The following is a 22,770-nucleotide window of genomic DNA, read 5'->3' as shown; positions in this document are numbered from 1 at the left end:
CCCAGGAGTTGTAAGGTCAACCACCACTTGTACCCTGCCTCAGACTACCAGGCACAAGGTACCAAGCTATCTGCAGATGGCTGCTACTTGAGTTGGGCTTAGAGTTGCCTTGGAGAGGCCAAGCTGCAAACCAAGGCTAACTGCCACTTAGTGCCGGGTCTGGGGCCACTTAACAAGAGATATGGGGTATTCAGAGGCCAAATGCTGCTTATTTGAGAGATTTTAGGAAAGTCCAAAGCATGAGGCAAGAGAGGCCATTTGTATGGAGAAACTATTGGAAATGGCTTGGGAGAGCCAGCAAGTTGGTAGAGCAGGATCTCAAGGAATCTCCAAAATGGGCAAACACTGTGAGCCAAGTTGATGGAGACTCAGATATTGTGCCCATCTGCCAGCTCTGTGGGGGTTTAGGGGGGTGGGGGGCTTAGAAAAGGAACAATGGCCTCTGTCAACACTTCTGGCAGAAAGCTGCCCCCCAGCTCTTGCCTTGATACCAGACAATTCAGAGCCTCAGAAAGAGTGAGTCTGAGTAAGTCCATGCAGGGGCCCTTTAAGAGGAACTGCCTTGGACTCTAGCAGCCTCTATCTCCCTCAGCCACACTCCCCATTGGTTTTTACAGCCAGAAGTAATGGGGACTTCTCTTCCTGGCTCTGGAACCCTGGGCTGGGAGGCCTGGTGTAGGGCTGGGACTCCTAGTGCCTCAGGGAAGACTTCCACAGCTGAAATATCCCTCCTGATTTTAAACCGCCATACATGGGAGTGGGACCAGCCTGTTCCATGTTTCTGCCCCTCCTATCTATCTCAGTGTGGCTGCTTCTTTAAATCTCTAGTTGAGGACTTCCATTCAGCTATATTTTAGGTCAGTGGTCGGCAAACTCGATAGTCAACAGAGCCAAATATCAACAGTACAACGATTGAAATTTCTTTTGAGAGCCAAATTTTTTAAACTTAAACTTCTTCTAATGCCACTTCTTCAAAATAGACTCGCCCAGGCCGTGGTATTTTGTGGAAGAGCCACACTCAAGGGGCCAAAGAGCCACATGTGGCTCGCAAGCCGCTATTTGCCGACCACGGGTTTAGGTGGTTCTCAATTATGGTTGTTCTGTAGTTTAGTTGTAATTTTGATGTGGTTGTGGGGCTGAACATTAGAGAATTTAAGTATAATTTTAAAATTGAATGATGTTTCCACAGGGGACTTTTAAATTCATTAAAACTGCAAAAGTTCTTGAAAAGGAGCACTGATGTGGGCATCATATCCCATAGAGCCAGTTTCTTGTTTGATTGACTCTAGCAGACAAGCTGCTAGATATTAGATGCATTAGACACTTGCATTTTTATGCACGTGATACACAGAGACTTAAACATGGATTTCTAGGATACTTGTATTTTTTTCTGCCACATGTTAATATGTTTAACTAAGGAAAGTGAGAGTTTATTTTTAACTCCTTTGTTAAAACGTTTAAGTATTGGCTTGATGAAGATAAGTATTTTAACTTCCTCATCAACTTCTTGTATCCTAACATCTTGAACTCCCTACTTCAGGTATTTCTCTTTTAGTTTGTCTACAAGTGCTAACGCTTTACACATTGGTTTTTTCCGGAGACCGTTGAGGGGAAATCGGTCCTCTGTCTCCCTGCCTTGCATTCATTCTCCAGAAACAACACAGTGTGCAGTGCCCCATGGCACACGGGCTGCCGAGCGGAGTCTGACTCAACTACTGCAGAGCCAACACTCCGGGGCAGCAGCGAAGCTGTTGTAATAGGGACCCTCCCACCAAAGCATCAGCAAACACCTCTGGCCACAGCAGGCCTGACATTTTCATTTTGCTTTTAAAAGTTGGGGAGGAAATGTAAATTTTCTGGCCTTTCAGAGAATAACGTGCTTCTTCCCTAAGGTGCTTTTTGTAAAAATATTAGTGTGGTTATCTTTTTCTTTAGAACTCAGGTTATTTCTTTATTTTACAGTCATGAAAACAAAAAGAAACTAACTACCAACTTAAAGTCTAAAGGTAAGGTAAATAACTGGAGGCCAGATTGCCATTTTCTGTTCTGACCAAAAGGACTGTTTGTGACATGAATTTGTTTTCTGGTGTAAGGGCCATGAAGCACACCTGTGATCACAAGGGCAGTCCTTGCAATTCTCCCTGGGGTGATGTTGTCTGTGAGGGGGTGAGAGGGCTTCAGTGACAGGGCTGTGACCTGAGAACACATGGGTGCCATAGGTCAGAAGCATAGCATTTTAATTTGCAAGTATGAATATGCAGGGAGTCCTGACCTCAACATATAATTGATTACCAGCACTGGTGTATTCTACCTGTGAGATGTTTTTTGCCTCTGTCCCCATCCTCACTGCCAATGCCCTGCAAGTACCCACTTCTCAAGACATGAAGGGCTCTTGCAGGAGACTCAAACTGGTTTTTTAACATCCTACCTCTTCTCAACTCCTGACTGTCCTACACCTGCCCACCAGCATCTACAACCTCATTTAACCTTCTTACCTTCCTGATTAAGAATTGCCAATGCCTTCTCACCATCTACAGGATAAAGTCTACACTTTCTCCCTTTTTGGTCTGTCCCCATCCCTACTCTCCAGCTCAGCTCTTCCAAGAGTCTTATCCTCTTTAAGTCTAATCACAACCTTATGCTGTGTGCCTTTGCTCATGTTACTCCTTCTCTAGAATGTTCCTTTTTCTTTTCCTCAGCCTACCAAGCTCCTGTTCAACCTTTAACACCCTGCTTACAAGGAGAGTCTAACCTTCCTTTCACATAGCATTCTGGGATATTCCCTGTTGAGCTTGGTCTCTATCTATTCCTGTCTCCTTAAACCCATTTCTAGTAGGTTGTAATTGAGAACATGGATTTGAGTCAGACGACCTAGGTGGGACTCCTGGCTTGACCACCCACTGGTGATGATTTGGCCAGTTACTTAACCTCTTGCAGCCTCAATTTGATCAGTAAAACAAAGATATTAATACTTACCTTACCAGGTTGGTAGAAGGATTAATTGGAGTCAGACATAAGAAGGCATCACAGAGCTGACAGGTCATGCCATGTAGATATTGGTAGTCATGGAGATTGTCAGTGTAGCAGACAATATGCCCCACCACATCCTGTCTGATCACTGTGGGGGTCACCTCAACAGTTCACTGGCATGCCCTTGGCCTTCTACATCAGGCAGCTGTGTATCTCCACCTGAGGGCTTTGTCTGACCACAGGAGTAGATAAAGCTCCTTTCTCACAGGGCAGCCCAAAGTGCCAGGGAGTTGATGCCCTGGTTGAGAACAACCCTCACACAATGAGACATGGGAGTTGGTGGACAAATTATCTTACTTCCTTATTCTTCTTTGGGGCAGTTTGAGGAGAGTTCTGCAGTCTCTCAGAGGGTCCCCTGCAGGACGACCGCCACCAGCCTTTCTCAGTAACGGCCCCTGAGGCTTTCTCTCTTCCCTGTGTCACTCTCCCAGTTCTCCTAACCCCCATCATTCTCAAGATTACCTCCAAAATAAACCATGTGTGCCCAGACCTTTGTGCCAGTGTAAACCACATCTTCCCTTCTCCTCTCTGCTCTTGTGAAGAACAGAGGGAGATCAAGGTGGAGAGGCAGTTCAGTGAGATGGTATCAGACCTAATAAAACACCCAAGTAATCCTGCTTCTGTGTTAATCCTGATTTTAAATCCCAATCCTACAGTAAAGAGTTGGACACAACAGAAGGGAAAAGAAAGTATTCTGTAAAGTGTTTTCCATAACAATACATAGAACACACTCTAAAATATGTAAATTTGTGCAGTATAGATATGCATTCCAGGTGTATCTGGTCAGGTACATCACATGGCGTCCCTAGTAGGCCTTTTGCAGACCAGTGCTCCAATTAACCAGTCCAGCTAATTAAACTGGGATAATCAAGGTTCCGAGATGTTAAATAGCTGTCTTCTTTTCTCTTCCAGCCTTCTGGGGTGAGTCTGATGACACTAACTCAGAAATTGAAGCTGCTTTACGTCCTAGAGACCATAGCACATCCACAGATGATTTTGGTGATTTTTATGACTAATAAACTGTAACTGTTCTTGAAATAAAGTATTTAAACAAATTGAAACCCTGTCTTCATATGTGATTTCCAAAACAAATGAGTCCTTGTAAGTTTTCTAATTGTTTAATATGAAAACTTGGGACCACATTGCTATCCCACTGAAATTTTATGACATAACTAGAGGCCTGGTGCATGAAATTCATGCACGGGTAGGGTCCCTAGGCCTGGCTGGCGATCAGGGCTGATCAGGGGCCTTCCGGCTGCCAGCTGGGTCCTTCCTTCATTCTGTGCTGCCCACTGGCGGTCAGCACAAGTCATAGCAAGTGATCGAACTCCCAGTCTCCTGGTTGAACTCCTGAGGGGACACTTTGCATATTAGCCTTTTATATATATAGACTAGAGGTCTGGTGCACGAGATTCGTGCACTCGGGGGGGGGGGAGGGTCCCCTCAGCCTGGCCTGAGCCCTCTCACAGTCCAGGAGCTCTTGGGGGGTGTCCGACTGACAGCTTAGGCCCACTCCCCACCATCAGTCAGACATCCTTAGCACTACCACGAAGGCAGGAGAGGCTCCCGCCACTGCTGCTGTGCTCGCCAGCTGCGAGCCTGACTTCTGGCTGAGCGGTGCTCCACCTGTGGAAGTTTACTGACCACCAGGGGGCAGCTCCTGCATTGAGCGTCTGCCCCCTGGTGGTCAGTGTACGTCATAGCGACCGGTCATTCTGCTGTTCAGTCGATTTGCATATTAGCCTTTTATTATATAGGACTAGAGGCCCAGTGCACGAAATTTGGGGGGGGGGGTCCCTCAGCCCAGCCTGCACCCTCTCCAATCTGGAATCCCTCTCACAATCTGGGACTGCTGGCTCCCAACTGCTCACCTGCCTGCCAGCCTGATCACTCCTAACCACTCCCCTGCCAGTCTGTTCGACACCTAACTGCTCCCCTGCCGGCCCAATCGTCCCCAACTGCCCTCTCCTGCCGGCCTGGTCGCCCCTAACTGCTCTCCCTTGCAGGTCTGGTCGCCCCCAACTTCCCTCTGCTGCAGGCCTGGTCCCCCCAACTGCCCTCCCCTGCAGGCCTGGCTGCCCCCAACTGCCCTCTCCTGCTGGCCTGGTCACCCCTAACTGTCCTCCCCTGCCGGCCATCTTGTGGCAGCCATCTTGTGACCACATAGGGGCAGCCATCTTTTGTGAGGGTGTGATGGTCAATTTTCATATTACCTCTTTATTATATAGGATTATGAAGTAGCATATTCATTTTTCAGTGTTATCAAGAAGCAAAGTGATGAATTCAGTACCCATAAAAATTCAAATTGTTTTCTCTGTAGAAATTGACAAACTGATCCTAAAATCCATATGGAAATTTTAAGGGACCCAGATTTGCCAAAACAGTTTTGAAAAAGAAAAACAAAGTTGAAGTAATCACACTTCCCAATTTTGAAACCTACTAAAAACTTGCAGTAATTAAGACAGTGTGGTACTAAAACAGACATATAGATCAATGAAATATTGATTTATATGTAATCTAGAATTGATAATGCAGAGATAAATCCTCACATTTATGATCATTCAATTTTTAAAAAATATATTTTTATTGATTTCAGAGAGGAAAGGAGAGGGAGAAAGAGAAGCAGCAATAATGAGAGGGAATCATTGATTTCACACACACACACACACACATACACACACACACTCCCCACCAGGGATTGAGCCTGCAACCCAGGTATGTGCCCCAACTGGGAATTGAACCATGACCTCCTGGTTCATAGGTCGACAATGCTCAACCACTAAGCCACACCAGCCGCGCTATGTTCATTTAATTTTTGATAAGGATACCAAGACCATTATAGGGAAAGTATGATCTTTTCAACAAATGATGCTGGGACAACTAGATAGTTTTATGCAAGAGAATGAAGTTGGGTTCCTGCCTCGCACTGTATACAAAAATTAACTCCAAATGGATCAAGGACCTAAATGTAAGAGCATAAAACTCTCAGAAGAAAGCATATATGTAAATCTTTGTGACCTTGCTTTAGATAGTGGTTTCTTAGATATGACACCAAAAGCAATAAAAATAGAGAAAACTAGATAAATTGGACTTTATCAAAATTAAAACTTTTTTTTACTATAAAGGACACCACCAAGAAAGCAAAAAGACATTTGGAGGCAAATGGTGAAGTGGAAGGGAACTCTCAAGAAATTCATTTAGGATCAGCTCAAGATGGCAGTGGAATAGGTGAATCTTGCTTGCAGCTCCTCCCAGAACCAAACTGGAAATTAACTTATTTAATTGGCCCATATTTTCCTTTTTATATGTGTACAACAGTGGGATGATTTTTTAAATTTTTAAAAATTATAGTAAAATACACATAAAATTTACTATCTTAGCCATTTTTAAGTGTACCATTCAGTGGCATTAAGTACATTTACACTGTTGTGTAACTATCACCATCCCCAGAATTCTTTTCATCTTGTACAACTGAAACTCTGTACCCACTGAACAATAACTCCCCATTCACAGCCACTCTCCAAATGTCATACAAGTATATCTGATTGGTAGGACCTACCTAAATCACTACGAGGCTTCAAGGGAATCTAGAAAATGTAGTTTTTAGCTTTTCAGGTTCTGATGACAATGGCTCTGTGAGCTTCTGGTAAGGTCATAGCAAGGCATACAACCAGAGGCTAGAACTGATGTTGAGCATCATTCTACCTTATCTATTGTAAATATCTACCAGTACTGGTCCTGGAGTATGCTGGGGGTTATTCTAAACGGAAATCATATCTAGAGGTGAATTCTTTGAGTTTGCAACACCAAAGTTGACCTCACTTAACTGTCCCTTAACTCCGAAAAGAAGCCTATGCAGGGTTTCCCATCAACAGTGGGAGAGGACATTCTCAAGGCATAAACACCATCAGGGCCAATCTGAGCTGAAAACTTCACACAGATAAGAGCCATAAAATATCCTGCATTTGCTGCCACTAGGACTTGGCTATCCTTGAACTTCTCGTCTCATTGAATTGCTTTTCTAACTGCACTTCCTTTTTAAATGGTCAACATGCCACTGTGTCCTCCCAGACTTTCCTCATTACCATGTGGTTTCATACTTTCGGCATTCCATTGTGTTACTGACTGATGAGATTGTTAAGGCCCAGTTCTCTATTTGTGACAGCTTGTGAGTTCCCTCATCCTTTTCCTTAACAAACAAAAAAAAAATGAGGAGCCCAAACAACTACACATACTAACAGCTTTCATCTAATTCTCAAGCTTTCATCTACTTTTCAGTATTCCTGTCACTAGCAGTTGTGACAGCAGCAGAGTGCTTTGGTGACCATCAGATTTTGATGTATCAAACTGGCAAAAATACATTAAAGAAGATGGCAATGATTCTAGGCCCAGATCCAAATAGATAAGGATTATGTTACACAAGAACTTGCCCCAAGTGAAAGAATCAGAACTCATCCAATTGAAAGACTTACTAGTATTCAGCAGCCTAGATTTCAAGTCTAACTGCCTTTGGTAGTGGTTTTATATGTTTACCTCAAATCATCTGGAAATCTCTGGCTCCTTAAGGTAGCTCCCTTAACATTTTATACCTCCCTCCACTGATGTTTTCCATTTCCTCAGGCCAGTCCAGCCATTGACACAAAGACTAATATTTGATGACAGATGGCTCTGTGAGCTTCTGGTAAGGCCATATTTCACTTTGGAATGCCAGCAACAACCGAATTCCTCTAGAGTCTCATTTATTATACTATGATTGTGCACAAACTCATTAGATGTAAAACATTCTGCCAGTCAACTTGATCCTGCTCTTCCCCAGCTGTCACACTGGCAGCTCAAAGACGATGACAGATGATACTGATGGGCAATACAACTGCCATCTCCACATTCCGAAATGTAATGCTGGATGCTCCTTGACCAAGAGGATGTGCTAGAGAAAAGAGCAAGGGGCCACTTTGCAGCATCCTACTCTTTAATCACCCTGGTAGTTTACTGATGGCATTCCTAAGGCCCCCTTGGCCAGGTCTTCCCAGCACTTGCAAGCATACTTATGGCAACTGTATGAATTAACTGAAATCAAACCATATCCTATGCCCCGGTGCCATTAGAAATATCAGTCCTGCATCCTGGTCCGAATTCTTGGCAAGGACTAGTTCTTTCTCCCTTTCCAGGTAGGCCTGCATTGGTCTCAATGCTCAAACATTTCTCATAGGCATTTTTGCATAATATAAGAAGTAACCATTTATTCAATCACTCATTTAACAAGAGCATTTATTCCGGAGTACTTGGTATGCCCTAGATACTATGCCAGGCCAAATATATGAAGAGATGAATTTGGTGTGTATGCCTGTAAATTGTTTAGGTAATGTTTTAGCTACTGTGACAAATAGACTCCCAAATACAGTAGCTTTTAATATATGAAAGTTTATTTCTTTCTCATCAACAGCCCCAAGCTTGGCAGGTGACTTTGCTCTTGCACATTAAAAAATCCAGTCCCTTCCCATTTTGTTCCTCCTCCATCCCCAGGGCATCATCCTGGTCTGCATGGCCAACCTGGGTGGTAGGTACTAGAGGAGGGAAAGAGCGGAAGTCCTAGGAGAGGGATTTCCTTTTAAGACGTGGCATGGGAATTTCTCACATTCCACTGGTGAGTACTTAGTTATCAAACCTAGTCAGACCATTAACAATATATTTTTTTTGCATGAAGAAAAACAACACACACAGGCATGCACACACAGTTATAATTCTTGGTTTGCACATTATCTGGTCCCGAAGCCAAATAAGTTGACTAATTTCTTATTGATGCTGCATGGAAGGTTCTTGAAGGTGCTTGGTGAGCTTATATTGCCTTTACATCATGTGGATAGTCATTATTTTAATTTAATAAATGCAAAATGTTTACAGGAACTTTCAAAGGTTATTCATGATCTCAATCCTTTAAGGTGGAGTCCCTTTCCTGTGAGTCCTCTGCCTGGAGGGAAAGGCGCCATGACCCTTAGTTTAGATGGTTCCTCTCCTCCACCCTTTACCCCAAGAAACCTTCAGAAACATAATGTTTCCGGAGCCCCACGGGCCATCACCAGGACCTTGGAAGTCACGGGTAAATGTTTCCCAAAGAACTGCTCTGGGAGAACTGGGACAGGATTTAGACAGAAAAGAAGGAGGAAGGACAGATTGCAGTTTTGATATTCTGTGTGCTCTCAGGGGAAGAACCATTGATTCAAAACAGAAGGTCTATATGGTCCCTGCTAAGCAAATTGGAGATCCTTGAGGAGCCTCTTCGTCCATTAGGACTCTCAAGCCCTGCTCTGGAATGAGCAGAATGAAATTTGGCCTGAGCTCATCTTTAAATACAGAGCATTTGGATCTCTGTGCTGCCTGATCAGAAAAGCATTCATCACAGCTCCTAGCTTTACAATTTTCTGAAGAAGCCTAAGTTTGAAGTCACTCTTAGCCCCTCTTCTAAGAAATTGGGAGGTGACATTGGCCCATATGAGTCTAGAATATGACAGTGTTATTTGAATGGGACCTGAACCTGAGGGGGTCTTCCTAGGACTGGCCAGTAGTATGTTCCTGACTTTGTGCAGGAAAGATTTCACAACACAAGTCCAGGTGATTTTTAGAGGATGCTTATTAAAGCTGGAGACAGTGAAACAAGGGAGGGCCTAGGATAGAAGAAGCAACAGGAGAGGGACCAGGTGGGGAAATGAGACTAGGCTGGGCTGCTTTGGCTCACTAAGAAGTCAGAGAAAAGGGGGCTTTGGGGACAGCATGGCTCAGGGCTCTCTACTGCTTCTGTAACTGGACAACCAAGGGGACAGGGCTGCCTATCATTACTTGAGTCAATTAAGCAGAGACAGGGTTGAGTCATATATGAGCATTTATTCCAATACTGCCAGCAGTATGGGAGAGCACAAAAATCTGCTCTCTCCCTCCCCATAAGCCAGCTATTTGTATTGGGTAGAGGGACAAAGATTACATGGGGAAGTAAGAATTACAGTCATGAGAGAGTAGGCATGGTATAATGGTTACAGGTTACAGGCAATGCAGGCTGAGCAGGTGCCTCCAGGTACCTCCAGACCAGATTACAGGCAATAGGGGTTGGAGATTGCAAAGGGTGGGTGCCTCCAGGACTAGATTGTTTCAGCCACGAGGTTGTAAATCTTTCGATAATGATAAGCAGTTCTCAGGAAAGGAGCATGGACTGCATTCCAATGTTAGCTCCCATGTCCCAGGGTGTATAACTCCCAGCCAGGTTAGAATGTGATTTCTCTAATCAGAACAAAACAATGATGGTTACAATGGTAAGATATGTACACATATAATACCTTAATTAAAAAAATGAAAAAATAAATAAGTAAGTAAGTAAATAAATAAATAAATAAATAAATAAATAAATAAATAAAATCTCCCCCCCCCCCCAAAAAAAAAACAATCATGGTTAACAGAGCATGTTTAATATTTCTTTTTTATTATTTTTTTATTGATTTTTTACAGAGAGGAAGGGAGAGGGACAGAGAGTTAGAAACATCAATGAGCAAGAAACATCGATCAGCTGCCTCCTGCACGCCCCCCACTGGGGATGTGCCTGCAACCAAGGTACATGCCCTTGACCGGAATCGAACCTGGAACCCTTCAGTCCGCAGGCCAATGCTCTATCCACTGAGCCAAACTGGTTAGGGCATGTTTAATATTTCTTATAGTTAGTCCTCAATATTCTATTTCTGCCCTAATACTTCCAGCTCTGTTTCTCTGGCCGGGGTATTCCTGCTCCAGCCTTTGGCTGCTTTGTCCCTCAATCCCACACCCACTAAGCTCAACTCTGGTTTGTAGTTTGTTTAGAGGATAAGGAAGAAGAGAGACCCCCTGGAGACCTCACCAGCCACTTGTGAGCCTACCAATGCCCCAAAGAGTGTGTAATGTCTAGTTTTATGGGGCTAGAGCAGAGCCCTTGGTTTCTCAGGACACCTGAAGCAATGTCTGCCTCTATCCTCCTATATAATTTTTTTAGTTTAACATACAAAAAGTTAATAACTTATATATAGTCAAATCATTAGCTTTTTAAAAAAATGTCCACTCTCCTATTCATTCTGATACTAAAACATTTTCTCTCCTTTTACCTATTGATGTGTAAAAACTCATTTCAATTCTTAATTGCTTAAAAAGACGATTTATTATTATTTCTTACAGTTCTGTGGGTTTATTCTACTTAGCTTGGTGGTTCTTGCTTGGGGTCTTGCATGTGATAACTTCAATACTGAAGCTGGAGTCACATGTATACTTAACGGGGCTGGATGTTTAGGGATGGCTTCTTAACTCTCCTGTCTAGCGCCCGGACTGAGAGGGCTGGAACAGGCTGGATTTATTTTATTTTTTTAAAGAAACAAAGGGTTATTTATCATTCAAAAGAAACACATAAAAAACACCAGAATGCAGAATGAGTGAAATAAAAAGGATGGTATATATATCTGGCAGGTATCAAAAGAAAGTTAGATATAAGCACAACCAATGGACACAGACACTAGGGGGGTGAGGGCATGTACCGGGGAGTGAATTGGCTAGAGGAGATCAATAGGGGAAAAAGGAGACATATGTAATACTATATGTAATACTTTAAACAACAAAAAAATAAATAAAAATTTTAAAAAAAGTATATCTACATTATTGTTATACAAATTATATTTTTATGACCAAAAAAAGCATTTCTCAAAATAGATTCACTTCATCTATAATAATAAAAGTGTAATATGCTAATTAGACCAGACAACTGAACAACCTTCTGGACGTCCTTCCAAATGACCTTCTGGACAAAGCCGCGGTGGCAGGGCCGAAGCAGAGGTGGTTAGGGGCAATCAGGCAGGCAGGCGAGCAGTTAGGGGTGATCAGGCAGGCAAGCTAGTGGTTACGGTCTATGAGGCAGGCATGCAGAGTGGTTAGGGGCAATCAGGCAGGCAGGCAGGCGAGCGGTTAGGAGCCAGTGGTCCCGGATTGCAAGAGGGATGACCAACTGCTGGTTTAGGCCCGATCCCACAGGGACATCCCCCAAGGGGTTCCAGATTGCGAGAGGGTGCAGACTAGGCTGAGGGACCTCACCCTCCACTCCCCCACACCCATGCATGAATTTCGTGCACCGGGCCTCTAGTACAGATATAATATTGTAGCATTTCCAAATTTGAACACCCCTAACAACTTAGCCTCAAAACATATAAAGGAAAAAATATTGACAAAACTATAAAAAGAAATACAAAAATCACCCACTAGTGTGTAATTTTAGCATGCTATATTCAGTAATGAATAGATAAAACAAACCAAAAAAATAAGGAGAGATATAAAAGATTTGAATAGAATACTACACCCCTTTGATGCAGGCAACATTAGTAAACATGAATTAGATACTCAGGCACAGAGCAAGTTTCAACAAATATCAAATGATTAATATTATCAGGAGGCTTCATAGTTGCACTCAAGGAGTGTGTCAGCCACACTGGACACAGTTGTTCACTCCCTTTTTTCTTTTTAATATATTTTTTATTAATTTCAGAGAGGAAGGGAAAGGGAGAGAGAGATATAAACATCAATGATGAGAGATAATCATCGATCAGCTGCCTCCTGCATGCCCCCTACGGGGGATGGAGCCCGCTATCCAGGCATGTGCCCTTTTTTTTTTTTTTTAATATATTTTATTGATTTTTTTACAGAGAGGACAGGAGAGGGACAGAGAGCTACAAACATCAATGAGAGAGAAACATCGACCAGCTGCCTCCTGCACACACCCCACCAGGGATGCGCCCGCAACCAATGTACTTGCCCTTGACCGGAATCAAACCTGGGACCCCTCAGTCCGCAGACCGACGCTCTATCCACTGAGCCAAACCGGTTTCGGCTAGGCATATGCCCTTGACCAGAATCTAATCTGGGACCCTTCAGTCCGCAGGCCCACACTCTATCCAAACCAGCTAAGGCTTCACTCCCTTTTTGAAGAATGTTCTCTTGGCCTCCTGGACATAGTCTCTTGATTTCCCTCCTATTTCATTGGCAGCTCCTTTTTATTCTCCTTTAAGGTTTCTCCTTATCTTTTTTACCTCTAAATGTTGAAGTAAGAATCTCTTCTCTCTTTTTTTAAAAATGTATTTTTATTGATTTCAGAGAGGAAGGGAGAGAGAGAGAGAAACATCAATGATGAGAGAGGCTCACCAATTGGCTGCCTCCTGCATGCCTCCAACTGGGGGTCAAGCCCGCAACCCGGGCATGTGACCCCAGCCAGAATCGAACCCGGGACCCTTCAGTCCCCAAGCTGATGCTCTATCCACTGAGCCAAACCAGCCAGGGCAAGAATCTCTTCTCTTGCTAGCTCAAAGTAATTGCATCCAAATTCATGACTGTAAATACCACTCCTTCGCTGTTCACTCCAGCACAAGTCTTCCCCTGGATTTCAGACTCACAGGTCCACCTGCCTACTCTGCTTGGAAGTCTAATCATATATCACACTAAACATGTCCAGATCAGAATCCTTGATTTCTCTCCCAAACCTGCTCCTCTGTCATTCTTCTCATCTCAGTAAATGACAAATCCATTCTTCCAAGTGTTGAAGCCTAAATCCTTGGTGTCATTTCAGTTTCTTTTCTCTCTTATTCCACAATAACAAATCCTGTCATCTCTCTTCTCATTGCTCCACTCCTGTTGTAGACAATGAAAAGCTAGGAAATTTTCAGGGTAGGAGGACATAGGGAAACTGAGGCCGGAAAATTAAACAAAGCCAAAAAGCTTTGCAGGCCACTTGTAGCAGGACCTTATCTTGAGAACAAAGGGTTAAAATCTCTCCTTCTCACAAAAGAATGCCAAAAGGATGGGGGGAGGAGGAGGAACCTTAATGCAATTAGAGAATACAAAGCGAAATCACCCCAAAAACAACTAAAAGAGAGCAGAAAGGAGGAAGGAGGCCGAGGGAAGGGGACAGTTTTATCTCATCCCATTGTTTAAACAGAGAAGCCAGCAGTCTAGGGATTTAATTGCCAGGTGCTTCTCGTAAATTCTGGGAAAGCCATAACAAAGAAAAGGGAAAACCTTCAGAGTTAATCTGTAACAGGATATCTAGCAGAGGAACTTTTATTTTTATCTTTATTGTTGAGAGTATTACAAATGTTGCCCTTGTTCCCCACATTGTCCCCCTCCACCCAGTTTCCATCCTGCCCCAGGCCTTCACCACCCATGTCTGTGTCCATGAAAAAACACACACAAAACTATAGACAGGAGGGTATATAAGGCAGAATCCCTCCCACCCCACTGGCTCTTCAGATTAGCTGAGAGCTCATTGCACTTCATAAGCCAGATGTATAGATTTGCTTGCCTTGCTTCTTTAATAAATGTGCATGCTTTAAGTTTTTAATAAATTGGCTTTATCACAACACTGTCATCTGGAGCCACTCATTTAAATTCATTTATATGACAAGAACTGAGGTGGGGACATCCTCTCCCTCTGACTCAGGGGGCTGTCTGACAGCACCTCTCTGAGGTCTGTGAGAGGTGCCTGTCACACTCCCACTACTCTGAGCCAAGCCACCAATATCTGCCACTCACACTAATAGTCTCCTAACAAGTTGTGTCATTTATTTATTTCCAAAGAATGAACACTCCCAAAATGAGTGCCTTAAAGCAATAACAATTCATTTATTATTTCTCATGATTCTGTGGGTTGACCAGGTGGTTCTACAGCTTTATGTGATGCCAGCTGGAGTGCTCGGATGGCTAGAAAGACTAAGACGATGTACTTCTCAGGGCTGGCAGCTGGTGATGGCTGACCAGTTGGGAGCTCAGCTGGAGACGAGGCCTCGGGTGGTGGTATCCCTTCACAAGGATGTTACCTCACTGCATAACTGCTCAGCTTTCTCACAGCATTTCTAAGAAAGAGCTGCACTGAACGAGAAACTGCAGATTTCTTCAAGTGCAGCCTTGAAGTTACACTGAATTACTTCTGTGCATTCTTCTAGTCAAAGCAGTGACAGGACCTGCCCAGATTCAAGTAATGGGAAACAAACCCCACCTCACCATAGAACAAATGAAAAAGAATTTGTGGTCATCTTTAACCCACCACTCAGTTGACCCCGCTTCCACTTTTGCCACCCCATAATTCTCTAAATAACTTCCAGATTTCCTTTTAAAACATGTCATACCATGCCACTCCCATGCTAAAAGCTCCTGATAGCTTCTCCTTTCATTCAAAATAAAACCTAAATTCCTCACCCTAGTCATCAAGACTCTACCTAACCCAGTGGTTCTCAACCTTTCTAATGCCGCGACCCTTTAATACAGTTCCTCATGTTGTGGTGACCCCCAACCATAAAATCATTTTAGTTGCTACTTCATAACTGTAATTTTGCTACTGTTATGAGTCGTAATGTAAAATATCTGTGTTTTCCGATGGTCTTAGGCTCTACAGCAGCGGTTCTCAACCTGTGGGTCGCGACCCACAGGTTGAGAACCGCTAGCAGGGTCGCCGAACCTGATCTTGCTTCGACTCCCAGCTCCTCTCTCCTATTCACTCCATGCAGACCACATTAGCCTTTTTGTTGTTCCGCAAACTCACCAGTCATATTCCTCTTTGGAGGCCTTTGCATTGGTTGCTCCCTCTGCCTAGATGTTATGGATCTTTGCATGGATCATTAACTCCCTTACTTCCTCCACGTGTCTAATCAAAACTCATTTCAAACCTTTATAGAATAGGCAAAATCAAACTATGATAGTAAATGTTAGAAAAAGGTGCCTCTGGGTAGAGAGAGGAATTAACTGGAGCACAAGGGAACCTTCAGGGGTGGTGAAAATACTCTATATTTTATTTTGGATGGTGATTACTTGGGTATTGTCTCTGTTATCTATTGCAGCCTAACAAGTTGCTCCCAAACTCAGTTGATCGAAACAACTATTTATTATCTCAGGGTTTCTGTGGAACAGGAATTTGGATAAGGCACAGGGGAGACAATATTTTCTGTGATGCTTGGGACCTCAGCCAGAAACCCTGAAGGCTGGGGGCTAAAATTATCCAAAGGCTCATTCACTCATAGTGGCTCACATTGCTGTTAAGTGGGATCTCACCTGGTGCTGTAGGCCAGACACCTACACCCGGCCTCTGTATGTGTCCTGGGCTTCCTCACTGCATTGTGGAGGGGGAGAAAGAGAGATGGAAGCTGTATTGCCTTTTCTAACCTCGCCTCAGAAATCACATCATGTCCCTCTGCCATATTCTGTGCCTTGGAATCAAGTCACAAAGGGCAGTCCTAAATCAAAGGAAGGGAATGTTAAGAGTGCCACAAAATTTTCAGACATGTTTGAACTACTACAGGTCTGTACAGTTGTCAGAACCCAACAGAACATTTAAGAACTGTTCATCTTGAGCAAAATAGGGCCAGAGACATAGAAGCATGGAACAGACTGTCTTGGGAAGAGATTAACCAAAGAGCTTGTATGTATATAAGCATAATCCATGGACACCGATAATGGTGTGGTGAAGGCTTGGGGCAGGGAGGGAGGAGCGGGTGCAGGAGGAGTCAATGGGGAAAACAGGGGACATCTGTAATATTTTTCAACAATAAAGGTTAAAGAAAAAGAACTGTTCATCTTATGGTATGTTGTGACATTATAATTTATAATAACAAATATATATTTAGAGGCCATCCCAGTTTCTGGCACAAAGCTCTTAAAACTCTTGGAATTGCCAGGTGTTTTTGTTATGTTAATGAGGGTTGGGAACCAATTTGATTAGAGGGATGTAACTTTCAGCCCCACTCTTAATTTCTGGGGAGGGGAGTAGGAGCTGGAAATGGAGTTAATGATTGATCATGCCTACTAGGTGAATCCTCCTGAAAAACTCAGAAGTACAGGGTTCAGAGAGCTTCTGGGTTGGTGAACATTCAGAGATTTGAGATGAGTGGCAGCTCAGAGAACATGGATGCATACCTTGCCCTAAGCATTTCTTCCACCTGGCTGTTTTCTGAATTGTGCCCTTTTTAAAAAAACTGGTAATCTAGTAAGTAAAATTTTTCTCTGAGTTCTGTGAACCGCCCCAGCAAATTAATTGACCCTGAGGAGCAGGTCATGGAAGCCTCCAGTCTATCACCTGTGGATCAGAAGCACTGGTAATGACCTGAACTTGCAACTGGCCTCTGAACTGGGGGGTCATGGGGAGAAGAGTTTTGTAGGACTGAGCCCTTAACCTGTGAGCCCTGACACTATCTCCAGGTAGATAGTGTCACAATTGCGTTGAATTGTAGGATATCCAGCTGGTGTAGAGAATTGCTTGGTGGTGTGGGGGGAAAGCCCACATGTTGCAATAGGTGTGAGAATCATATATGTCAATTATACCCCCGATCTATTTATTTATTTATTTATTATTTTTTAATCCTCACCTGAGGATATTTTTCCATTGATTTTTAGAGAGAGTGGAAGAGAGTGGGAAAGACAGAGAGAAACTTGATGTGAGAGAAACACATCAATTGGTTGCCTCCTACACGAGCCCCGACCAGGGCCCAGGCCAGGGAGGAGCCTGCAACCAAGGTACATGCCCTTGACTGGAATTGAACCCAGGACCCTTTGGTCCGCAGGCCAATGCTCTATCCACTGAGCCAAACCAGGTAGGGCTACCCCAATTTAAAAAAATGAAAAAGTGGCCTTCTTTGACTCTAAAATAGAGGCCCCATCCCACTGTAACTCTCCATCCCTTTACCCTGTGTGGGTTTTTTTTGTTTTTTTTCATAGCAGTTATCACTCAACACAGTATTACTCATTGTTTTTTCACTTATTTGGTGCCCCTCTCTCCCACCCCACTTCCCACCACAAGCAAGATTGTAAATCTAGGAGAACAGGCATTTTGTGCTGAACATCTAGCACCTACAACTGAGTCTGGCGCACAGCAGCTGCTCAGTCAAGATTTGTCAAATGTTACTGAACGCATCCGTGACTCCCGGAAGGGAAGACCCACACAGCTGAACACCAGTTGCAGTAAGGCCATGTATATCAACGTATTAAATGCAGATCACAAATGTCCCAGGCCTCTAGACAAGGGAGAGAGCGTCTAACCCTGGGCTGTTAAAGCCAGAAGAATCCTCAAAGGTGGCTTGGTTTAGCAACTCCTTTAGCAGGTGAGAGTGGTAGGTTCCAAAGAAGGCAAGAGGCTCCTCCTTCCAGGCCGCATAGCAGGAGGTTTAGGAGCCAGGCCCTTTAACTTGAGTCAATAGGTCAAGTTCAAGCTTTAGGCGTCTTGGTGTCTTACTCCTCTGGAGATGGGCTGCTCCTGTCTCCAGTGCTGGATCTTTTAGGAAAGGGGTATTCGTAGCCTGCCAGTGCTGGCTGGGCAAAAACAAATGAGATTTTAGAAAGTGACTGACTATGACCTAGACCAGTGGTCGGCAAACTCATTAGTCAACAGAGCCAAATATCAACAGTACAACGATTGAAATTTCTTTTGAGAGCCAAATTTTTTAAACTTAAACTTCTTCTAACGACACTTCTTCAAAATAGACTCGCCCAGGCCATGGTATTTTGTGGAAGAGCCACACTCAAGGGGCCAAAGAGCCGCATGTGGCTCGCGAGCCGCAGTTTGCCGACCACGGACTTAGACAGGAAAAGTAAGTGAGGTTTACACATTGTGGGATCTCTGTGTACCAGACAGAAGGGAAAGGCATTTTCTTTGGCGTTTTAGGTCATTTGATTTAGCTTGGGGAGTTGGATCAGCTGCATGAAAAATGTTCCTGGTCTTTGGTGTCATAAAAATCCTCTTTTTTTCCACAATCATCAGCTAAAGTGCTCTCTATAAAAGGTAGAGATTTTTCAGCTGGTTCTCCTTAAGCAAGCGATCCATGATAGAAATACAGAAACATGTTACTGCCATTCACTCACAGAAAAGCTGTTGGATCCTTACCTTTGTTGCATTTCTGAGAGCACTAATTAATTTAAGGCTTTCTGCTATTGTGCTGTACTAAATTCTGGAGTAAGAGCAGCTCCCACATTGTGCAGCCTTGAGCCAAATAATGACTCATTTTTGCATAACACAAGTGTTCAATTCAATGTTTTAGTTCTTATTCAAGTTTCTTGAATGATTCTATTTAAATAACATGTGTTAGGACAAAGAACTGTGCTAGTCCAGGTGGAAGATTCGTTTCAGAAAAGAATATGGGGATACACAGAACAGGCCAAAGCAGGTTTAAAAAATAGCAGAAATGAGAAATGGTGCTTGCAAACTTTCTACACTAAATTAACATATTTCTCCTTCAAATTGATATCATTGTCTTAAAGCAAAATGGGACACTGGTGATTTTTTCAAGGCACAGTTCCTCTCCCCTCCATCCTTGTTTGCATCTCCTTGAAGCATTATCTTGAAGAAACCACAAGCTGAGCCCAGGAGACATTATGGGGCCAAGTCTTGCCCAGGACGATGCTTTTAATAGTGACAGACTTCATTAAAATTCAGCATCACCAAATGGATGATTTAAGTTTATTTGCTTAAGCAATGAATGAATAATGAGGCAAGGTGGGCTGCATTTCTTTTCTTCGTTGTAATTGTCATGAACTGTACATTTCAATTTTCCAGTTTGTGCTTCAGTTAAAATCGCATCAGCTCACTTAGTTACTTCAGAGTCTCTAAGAACCATCTACTTCCCCTCTTTTAGACTGCTCCCGTGACCCACGTCCATATTTGTCTCTCACAAACCTCTGCTCATATAGATGCTCACTAGATGTTTGTGGATGGAACCTATGAAGAGAGAATGCCCTCTGTACTCCCCTCCCTTCAAAAATAGGATTTCTGAAATCCTAGAAACATGTTTGGCATGTTTAAAGACAAATAAGCCCCGCTGGCATGGCTCGGTGGTTGAGCGTCAACCTATGAACCAGGAGGTCACAGTTTGATTCCTAGTCAGGGCACATGTGTGGGTTTCGGGCTCGATCCCCAATGTGGGGCATGCAGGAGGCAGCCAATCAATGATTCTCTCTCATCATTGATGTTTCTATCTCCTTCTCTCCCTCTCCCTTCCTCTCTGAAATCAATTAAAAAAATATATATATATATATATATATTTTTTTTAAAAAGACAAGTAAAATTTCAAGATTAATAATTTCTTGAAATTTGTGTGAAGAATTTGGTGAATTACACATTTAAGTTGGTGCCTAACCCTGACTATTTGGTAAATGTGTGCCATAGTTCACATGCACAACGAGGCAAAAGAGGAGCTGACCTAGTGTTATAAGTTCATTTGCAGTCCTGGAAGCACCATCGCTTATAGGTGGCTCAACTGCAGATGAGCAAATAGTTGGAAGGTGTGTGAATGAGTGAAATGAGCATATACAAGAGCAGTGAAAGGCAAAGTCTAAACAATGAAATAAGGGCCAATGGTGGAGGCCAAGGATATTTGACTAAGGAGTGTGAATTCCATTCCGTAGGAATCAGAGGGCCTTCCAAGTTTGTTGACAATGACAACAATGCTCATGGAGGCCATTCCTATATCATCAAGTATCTACTTAGGTAAAATGGCCCAACTACTTTGGAAACAAGCTTGGCAGTTTTTTTACAAGTTAAACGTGTACTTCCCATGAAAACTTGATTCTACAATTTGCTCCAAACAAATGAAAGTGTATTTCCACAAAAAACTTCACATGATTGTTCATAGAAACTTTATTCCAAAAAAACTGAAAACAACCCAAAATGCAACAGCAGGTCAATATATAAATAAATTGTGGTACATCTACAGCAACACCACACTGATTAAAAATGTCTGATTCACACCACATGGGTGGATTTAAAAAACATAGCACTTAGTAAAGGAGCCAGACAAAAGACTATAAACAGTATTATTTTATTTATAGGAAACTTTACCAAAACTAATCTAATCTATCTATATAGTGGCATAAAGCCCATCAATGGCTGCCTGTGGCCAGGGGTGAGGAGGGAGTTGCTACTGCAGGAGCATAGGGAACTTTTTGAGGCAGGGGAATTGTTCTGTATCTATGGTGGTTACCTAAGTGTACTCATTTGTAATTGTTCTATATCTTGGTTTAGTGATGGTTACCCAAATGTATACATATGTCAAAATTCATTGAACTGTACACCTAAAATAGATGCATTTAATGTATGTAAACTATACTCTAATATGGTTGACTTGTAGAAAAATAAAAGAACTGTTTTGGGCACAAGACAAAGAGGAAACAGGAGAGATATTTCTAAAGTGCTTGTCATCTAGTATGAAGCTGAGGGGCAGCCCTGTGGTCTAACAACCCTACACTGAAGAACAGTGGATGGCAGTGTGGAGTAAGTGACCAAAGAAGCATATGGACAAGGCATAGGAGAGTGGGTTTGTGGGTGCACATGCACACGTGGGTAGGACGGGGGTTGGGGGGTGAGGGGTTCACTATGGCCTGTAGTTAATTGATGACATATCATTTTGGGTGAAGATCTTATTTATGCTACTCTTTCAACGAGACCTGTTTCCAACCCTGGTCAGTGTTGCTCAGTAGTTAGGGCGTCGGCCTGTGCACTGAAGGGTCTTGGGTTCAATTCATGGTCAAGGGCACATACCTGGGTTGCAGATTCTATCCCCGGCCCTGGTCGGGGCACATGTGTGAGGCAACCAATCGATGTGTCTCTTTCACATCAATGTCTCTCTCTCCTCTTCCCTCCCTTCCTTCCACTCTCTCTAAAAATCGATGGAAAAAATATCCTCAGGCTTGAGGATTAACAACCACAAGAAAGACCTGTTTCCAATCTCACTTCCTCCATAAATTCTTGCTTAACTCCCTACCGTAGCAACCTTTTCTTCTCCCCCTCCTCTGAATTCATAGTATAAGTGCTGTTCAATATATTTGATAATAACTGTGGACTTTTTTTTTCTTGAATTGCTATTCAAATTACTTACCTCTATTTTAAGTGTGGTTATGCCTTATCTCATTTATACAAGCTCCTTAAGAGAGAACTGTACCCTGACCTCCCACAGTTCCTTAACTATTGCCACCATGTAGTTTTTGTAGATGTTCCTGATTTATCCTGATTTTCAATTCCTAAAACTAGACTGTGTTAACAATTCAGGGTAAGGAATTGCCACAATTCTATTATGATTGTATTTAAAGACTAAGTAGGGAGATATTGAACTCTGTGAACCTCTTGGTAATTTATCGCCACTTCTACTTTAATTGACAGACCATTATTTCTAAGATAAAGCCAAGACCGTCTCTAGACAATGTTGCCTTTCTGAGGCAAATTGAAATGGAGTTGATATATTTACCCAAAGATTTCACAACTCAACGATATTTTTTTCTTTTTCCATTGATTTTTAGAGACAGTGGAACTGAGGGGGAGAGACACAGAGAGAGAAACATCGATTTGAGAGAGGCACATTGATTGGTTGCCTCCCACATGTGCTCTGACCAGGGTTGGGGATGAAGCCTGCAACCAAGGTATATGCCCTTGGCCGGAATTAACCTGGAACCCTTCAGTCCGTGGGCAGACGCTCTATCCATTGAGCCAAACCGGCTAGGGCTCAATGATATTTTTTCAATCAGGAATTTCAGCCAGGGCAGTCACATTTGTATTTGAAGCCTGCCAACTCTGACCAGAAATCAGGTTCTCCGTGTAAGACACACCTTGACAAGTGGATTAGATGTTCTAACGAAAGGCAGATAAATGTCACTCATGTCATTATAAATAAATGTCTGGGCATGCTTATCAGCTTGTAGGGTTGAGGTCTTACCTTTAACACTTCTTTA

General features: G+C 43.0%; 1 protein-coding gene across 2 annotated transcripts in view; it reads left to right on the top strand.

Moving 5' to 3' along the window:
- The window catches only part of KIZ (kizuna centrosomal protein), a 126,161-nt gene extending 122,082 nt beyond the window's left edge, over nt 1-4,079 (top strand). For both annotated transcript variants that reach the window (XM_079784392.1, XM_079784391.1), the window contains exons 13-14: nt 1,963-2,006; nt 3,943-4,079. In XM_079784392.1, the coding sequence (XP_079640518.1) occupies nt 1,963-2,006; nt 3,943-4,046 (148 nt within the window). In that variant the 3' untranslated portion in view covers nt 4,047-4,079. The remainder of the gene's footprint in view (nt 1-1,962; nt 2,007-3,942) is intronic.
- The last annotated feature ends 18,691 nt before the right edge of the window (nt 4,080-22,770 follow it).

This window comes from Cnephaeus nilssonii (assembly GCF_951640355.1).
Source record: "Cnephaeus nilssonii genome assembly, chromosome: 11".
NCBI lineage: Eukaryota > Metazoa > Chordata > Mammalia > Chiroptera > Vespertilionidae > Cnephaeus > Cnephaeus nilssonii.
Note: the sequence above shows the minus strand (reverse complement) of the source record. Positions and strands in the feature narration are given on the sequence as shown.